At 30.8% G+C, this 7,732-nt stretch overlaps 2 protein-coding genes across 2 annotated transcripts; both read right to left on the bottom strand.

Moving 5' to 3' along the window:
• Positions 1-1,780: 1,780 nt before the first annotated feature.
• On the bottom strand, positions 1,781-2,641 carry LOC103310198 (tigger transposable element-derived protein 4-like; the record flags this gene model as incomplete). Its single annotated transcript, XM_029492780.1, is given in 2 exon segments — positions 1,781-2,581; positions 2,583-2,641. Coding segments are annotated over 2 exon segments (858 nt in total), but the record flags the coding sequence as incomplete, so codon positions are not given.
• Positions 2,642-2,714: 73 nt separating this feature from the next.
• Positions 2,715-3,772, bottom strand: LOC103310197 (tigger transposable element-derived protein 4-like). The gene has a single exon (XM_008187627.2). The coding sequence runs from the start codon at positions 3,349-3,351 to the stop codon at positions 2,722-2,724; it is 630 nt and encodes a 209-aa protein (XP_008185849.2). The 5' UTR covers positions 3,352-3,772; the 3' UTR covers positions 2,715-2,721.
• Positions 3,773-7,732: the final 3,960 nt, after the last annotated feature.

Raw genomic sequence — 7,732 nt, 5'->3', positions numbered from 1 at the left:
AGTTTATATTCAGATAGGTTCCAACTTTTATTTTTTATAAAAATGTCTTTTGTACATTTTTATAATTATTACATTTTACTTATGAAGATAAATTTGATAAAACTTGGTAGTATCTTTATATGTTAATACCATGTACCTATTGTCAAATTGATTCACTGACTTTAGAAAAACTATGAAGACTTATGACAATCGCGAAGGTACGGTTCACATCTATTATTTAATATTATTGTATGACTATTTTTTATTTGTAGCTAGGAGGTGAAACCATACCTGTAGACAAATTATGTTTCTGGAATTTAATTAAAACTTTAAAGGTACCTACTAAAAATACTGTATAATGGAGATTATTATTTAAAATAATACGTAATTTTTTTTTAAGTGATATAAATATTTCATTCGGACGAGGCTTTAACATGTTTATAACATTTTTGTTGAATTTAAAAAATAATATGTTAATATTATTCCTACTCATTAAAAACATTATCAAAATAACATAATAATTATATATTTTTACTCCCTTTACAACTTTTCTAGTAGAAAAAATAGTAGTTGTAGTAACTAGTAGTTGGTAGGTACTAATGGGATGTTGAAATTGAAAATTCACAGTAGGTACTTTTTAAAATAATCAAGAATAAAAAAACTGAATAAATAAATCATTGTATACGAACAACCATATTGAGCGAAGACCGTCTGTCAGCCCATAATATTACCAAGTACAGTAGAATCTCGATTAACCGTCAGTCTTGGGACCAGAGCTTTTACGGATTATCGAAAAGACGGTTAAGCGAGGAACGAAAATTTAAGCATACATACATACCTATTATTTAGTATTTTTGTTTTTAGTAATTATGATATACATATTGATATAATTAGGTACTATTACTTCTTGGTACATTATTATTATTATTTTTTAATTCCTTAAAAGTTTTATTATTATCACTATCGGAATTAACTGTTTTTATCTCGCCCATCAAATATATATACGTACCTATCGATTATCTAGTAGATATTTCTAGAAAGTTTCGGATTATATATTATATTATTATTTTATGTTATTTATTTTATAAATTTCACTATTAGATATTAGTAATTCAGTGACCATTACTTGTGACCTACTGTACAGCAGAGCAACACCCACTTGTGCATATTTTTTTATTGTATTACAATACAACGTCTGTGACTATCGTCGTATAATAGTTTAGTATAATCTAGATGCATGCTACTATAATTTAATTATTACTAGATCATAATTATATTAATTTATTTAGAATATACATAATAAACATAATTTTAAGTGAAAAAAAGTTAAAATTGAACATAATATTGATCGAATCGTATTTTTTTTCCACCAGGACCCGGGTTCCTAAATCCTATTGTTCTTATTGTAATATAGGTATTTTATTTTATTAATCGAGTGTAGAATGTTGGATTGAATAATGTGAAATTCACTACAGAATTTGTCCAACAACTGCCCACCCCTTTCATCAGTTTTATATAGGTACAGTAGAAATCGGTTATAACGATTTTCAAGGGCCAACTAGTTTTTCTCGTTATAACCGGTAACTCGTTATATGTGGTTAGAACGAACATTCGTTGAAACCGATTAAAAGCGGAAATACAAAAATAAAACCGACTTTTTTTATTTTAGATAAAAATTTGTTATTTGAGATTAACTTATACATGCACGTACCTACATACATTAATTATACATTTATTATTAATTATTATAATTGGAGATTTAATACATACATAATTATAAAACACTTGAATTGATTTAATTTTTATTTAATTTCTTAAAATAATCTTTGATCGAACTTTGCTTCGTGTTAGAGTTGATCGATGTTTCTAATAAAGACAACGCTTTTCTTTCAGCATCTGTACCTTCATATTTTGTGTAATAAAATCTTTCTAGTGTCCTCAATGCAGCACGAGCTTCGGTTATTGACGGCACAGTTTCAAACTCATCATCAAGCTCATCAATATCAGTATCATTATCTAGCTCAACTTGTTGGCTGGCTATGACATTGTCGACTATATCTTCATCTGTTTGAATTTCTGACGTTATTAGGTCGTCATCAATCTCTAAGTAGTCCTCGTCGATGTTATTAATCAATCCACTGTCTGCTTGTAGCTGTGTAGTATCAGTCGTAACGTCACAAAAACCTGCATGCCGAAAACAATTAGCAATTCCCGTCGATGTTACATTACGCCAAGCTTTATCCAGCATTATTATGGTATCTAAAACAGTTACTTTTGATTCTATTTGATTTTCAATATCCTCAATCATTTTCAGTACCAACTGATTCCGGTAATGAGCTTTAATGTTCCTTATAACGCCCTGGTCCATCGGTTGAAGTAGAGCAGTAGTGTTGGTGGGCAAAAATACGAGTTTAATAAATTTTAAATGCTGCAATGATGGGTGTGCTGGACAGTTGTCCACCAACAGAAGAATTTTTTTTTTCTTACGGCGTAATTCATCATCCCAACAATTAAGAGTCTTTTCAAAAATTGCTGAGGTCATCCAAGCTTTGGTGTTATTTTCATAAAATACGGGAAGTGATGAAACTCCTTTAAGATAGGTACCTAGGACTTTACGATTTTCCAATAACAAGGAGTTTTCTTTTATCAGTTCCGGTCATGTTGGCTGCCACTAAAACTGTTATTCTGTCTTTGGATAATTTTCCACCCGAGCATTTTTCCCCCTTGAAGCGAAGAGTTTTATCAGGAGTTAATTTGAAAAAAAAGGCCCGCTTCATCGGCATTATAAATTTCATCATCACAGTAACCTGCTCGAAGGGACGGCCAAACGTTAGCCAACCAGTTAAAGCAGATATCAGTATTAACTGTAGATGACTCACCTGAGATCTTGCCGAAACCAATGTTGTGTAGCTGTCGGAAACGCTGAATCCAAGATGCAGAGTATTCGACATTTTCAGTTTTCATTTTTTCAGCCAGTTGGTCAATTTTTGTTTGCAAAATAGGACCACTTATAGGCACATTCAATGACCGTTGTTGTTTGAACCATACTAGTGCAGCTTCTTCAAGGTCCTTATGATGTGCAGTGCGCAATCGTTTTGCGTTAAGTGACGTGGTTTGAAACATATTTTTCAACTTATCCCGGTTCTTCCATATGGTTGAAGTTTTCGACGAACAGGTGCCGAATTCTTTTGTAATTACGCTGTTTTTCTCACCATTTTCTAAACGCACGATTATACCGATTTTTTCGTCCAACGTAAACTGACGACACGACATGGTGGAACGTCTACACACAACTGACGCTATTTGTAATTTTATTAACTTTAAAACACCAGAATTTGTAAGAATAATGTTTATTATTAATAAGTAATCCATATCTACATAACTAAAGATAATAATATGTCAATGATTAATCGACCTAAATACGAAAATAGTTCGTATCTTGCAGGTACTTGTTCGTAGTAACCGGAAGGTCGTTAGTCAAGTTAGCTTTATTTTACTCGTTATAGCCGATAACTCGTAATAACCATACTCGTTGTAAACGTATATTTCAACATACAATCATATGCGCTCGTGCCGGGACCTAATGTTTTGCTTGTTGTGAGCAGTATCTCGTTCTAAGCGATGCTCGTTATAGTTATTTCTACTGTACTTATTACCTATACTATATTATATTATTATGTATATAAATAAATTAATGACGTCCGTACAAGTAAATAAAATACATAATTTATTACTTAAACTTGAATATTTACAACATCAACAACCATCGACTAGAAAATGTTTTTAATCGCAATGGTGTGAATTATTTAAACAATTTATAATATTTTTATAGGAAACGAGGATAACACGATTGTCTTTAAAGGTTTGTTTGGGTATTGCATATTGTATAATATTTACGATAATTAAATTATAAGTAACTTGCACAGCTAATTTACTATAATTATGGTCAACAAACTACTGAAAGATATATTATATTATTATTTATTCGTTGTTTTCCGACAGTACATTGATAATATCACGACGGACATTCGAAACGAGACTGATCACGTTTTCAACATGAACTTGGCCAAAATCACAGGGTTGTATCAAATGATGGATCCCGGAACCGTAAAATGTCGGGGTCGAAACAACTATCATATTGTCACGTCGTGCGTTTTGCTGAACGCGTGTCTCATCTCGATTCTGTTGATTCTCACTGGTCTGTACTATTGTACCGATATACCTGTAAGTATCGATTATTTTTGTAAATCAATGACCACCCACAATTTACATACTCTGCAAGACGCGGATCATCATCCATTACTCGAACGACGTATGGAATTGTTTGTCGATCACGCGGTACGATTCTACATCGTTAATCGACCGGAACAGACACATTCTGGATCGTTGGGGAGAACGCTTGGTCTGGTTAACGAACATATATGCGATCATATATTTCACGACGTTAGTAATTTACTATGGTATTACCTTAGCATTCAGTAAAAGTAAATCAAAAGTCAAAAACCGTGACGCTTCAGTCGGGCATTACCGACAGAATGCATTGAATTTCTATTTAATCGCATGTGACGACACACGGAAAAAAATAATTTTGTTATAGTAAATAGTTGGAAATATTTTAGGTGGCCTAACATCATACATTGTTACACTGCCCATAACGTATTGGTTGGGAGTGCCAAAAGTAAATTGTTGGCCTATTATGGTTAGCGCAACAGTAATGTATGGTAAGACAAAAAATAAAGTGTTCGAACAACCATATAAAATGGTTGTCATTGTTTGGTTCGTACAACTTCAACCTTTTGCCGTGTCAACCATAAGATAATGTTGGAACACCTACAACGCACACTAGGTATCATATGTTTTACTTAATCGAGACATCAATCAACGCCTTTATGGGATTATGTTTCCTTATATTCGATATTAGTCTGGTTACACGGTGCTTTGGTATGTGCTGCCAGATGGAAATAATTTGCTCTGCGTTCGAATCGGTTGGACACAAATAACTTCGTGAACCTCATACCCCAATTGGTGAGTACGAATTTTTAGGCATACAGAATAATGTATATTATATACTATTCAATTGTATGGGGTGGGGTGAACTATTCGAAGCTAGATAAATCGAACCAAACTCTAATTCTTCAGTTCAAGTTTGTAATTGAACCTATAGTTTTAAAGAAACCGAACAAAACAACAGTCTAACAAAAAGTTTGGAATACAATAATTAATAAAAATACCAATAAAAAATTGGAACACGAAATACGGTTTGAATCATAAATTTCAATTTTTCAGTTCAGTGTTGAACATATCTTTCGGTTCAAGTTCGATTCTACACACTACAAAATTTTTTTGTTTACTGAAATTTGATTTTATTCGTAGAGGCATTATTCGGCACCTTTATAGGATTATTTTACTTTATATTCGACTTTCTTCTGGTTACACTGAACTTTAGTATGTGCTGTCAGATGAAAATAATTTACTCTACGTTCGAATCGGTCGGACACGAATCACCTCGTGTCCATCATTCCCCAATTGGTGATTACGACTTTTAAATCATAGAGGTGGTTTGAACTTTTCGAAGTTCAAAAAATCGAACCAAACAGTTAATTTCGTGTTTGATAGTCTTACCTATTTTTTTTCAATAGCTCAAATTAAATGTTTATTTTATATCAACAAATGTCAATAATAATACAATAATAATAATATATAGAGCTGATATGTATACCAAACAAGCTAAGCTTGTATCTGATATATTGTGTTCTAATAGATAAATAAAAGATTATTATATTAATTAATTGTCTTATAGAGTAAAAGGGTTCCCGTAATATTCTAGATACATAATAATTTTGATTAATCTGTACTACCAATATTAATACCAATATTATACCCAAATTTTATTTTTTTTTTGAATGCTGATTTAGACTGTAATCAAAATATGAAGGTAGCAGATTTGGTTTTGCTTATATATACTCAACATAGGATATAGTGGTGTATTATTAGCATAGTTAAGAAAGAAATCAAAATAATGAATAAAAAATAAAAAATAAAAGCATTTATTTATGAATAAAGATTAATTTTTTATTCTGAATAATTTTGGTACAAAATAATATTAATAACATGTTGTTTCATAGTGTTTCTATGGTAAAACCACCAGTTTTTTAAAAAAGTTTTTGATAAATTATTTTTTTTTGTAATATGATAATGTTAAATTATTATATTTTAATATAAAAAATTAATGTGTGACTCAAAGGGCTAAAGTTTTTATCCCAGAAAAATATTTTAAAAATAAATTTTAATAAATAATTTGAAAAAACACATATTATAAAATCAATACATTTATCGTTTAACTCAGATTCTAAAATTAAAAATTAATAAATAAATATTACTTCTGCTGATTTTGGTCGACCCGCAGCATTCCATAACACATTACACTTATTCATGACTTGATTGTGTATTTCATGGAGATGTGACATTTTTATCGTTTTCATTATATCACTGGTAGCGTATAAGCTCAACGTATGAGCACAGCACCGGATGTGTCTAGAAAGAATTTTTTCAAAAGAGTCGTTATCTTCTCTACTTTGAACACTTATGTCACTAGAATCACTGTCATATTCATTAGTGTCGTGGTTATGTGTCATCTCACCAAAATATGACATCTTTACTCCAAATACTTTAAATGCCTTTACCATATTACTGCCATTATCTGTAATGGTTCTTATTACCTGTTACCAAAAAAGTTGTACTAACATCATATATTATATATTATATTATTTCTTCTATTATCTTTATGTTTACCATTTACCTTATTAACATCCAAATTGTACTTGTAATAAATATTATGTAATATGTCGGTGATTCTATCATGTGTATGAGCACCTCTAAATCGGCGACATGCTAGAATAGCAGTTTTTCGCCCTAACGACTCTTCGTCAAATCCAGTGAACAGTAACACCCATAAAAATCCTTATTTTTGCAGACCACACATCAGCAGTTGTACGCAAATATTTAACTTTTTCCAAAGTAATTTTTACATCCTCAATATTTTGTTCAAAACGAGTTTCAATTCTTCTCCCAAGACTTCGACGACTAATTAAATTTAAACTGTTTTTTTCAAGAACTGAAGAAATAATAATGTTTTATCTTCGACTACCCAACTCCTAATTATCCGACTAATTTAATACTACATTTATTAGCAAAACCCTATTGACCTACGTTGTGACGTGGTGTATCATAAATGTATATTGGAAAAACGAGTGAAAAATATACAGTACGGGGTTTAACTCGCCTAATGCTGGGTACATAATTCACTGCAAGGTTCGATATACACGTTGGTGTCCACGTTGTGCGGCTGAGCCACTGAGTAGTGAGTAGACTGTTGGTGAACGACCGTTATTTAGAATTTAAATTTATTATTTATATGATTATGGGGAATAATGAATAACGAATAACCGAATAATGAATAAAATATAGTAAATAAAAATATCCGTATAATGAATAACGAATAATAATAAATTATTCGAATAATCATTCAAATAACTTTTTATTCGAATAATGGCCAACTCTGATTATTAGTAAAAATTTAAAACAATGGTAATTGAGAAATCACAACTTTAAAAATAATTCTGAATATTTCAGAATAATATTTTTTGTTTTAATTTCATCAAATTGTTCGTTTTCATCGTATGGTGTTTTGTAATGTGTTCTTATTTCTAATTCATATATTTAGGATTCTTATGATAATTTCATTTTTTTTTCA

Source organism: Acyrthosiphon pisum, chromosome X (assembly GCF_005508785.2).
Source record: "Acyrthosiphon pisum isolate AL4f chromosome X, pea_aphid_22Mar2018_4r6ur, whole genome shotgun sequence".
NCBI classification, from domain to species: domain Eukaryota; kingdom Metazoa; phylum Arthropoda; class Insecta; order Hemiptera; family Aphididae; genus Acyrthosiphon; species Acyrthosiphon pisum.
The sequence above is the reverse complement of the archived record's forward strand: the minus strand, read 5'-3'. Positions and strand labels throughout refer to the sequence as shown.

What these genes read in the sequence shown, in the direction of transcription:
- LOC103310197 (XM_008187627.2), bottom strand. Translation starts at nt 3,351, where the DNA reads ATGGATTACTTATTAATAATAAACATTATTCTTACAAATTCTGGTGTT.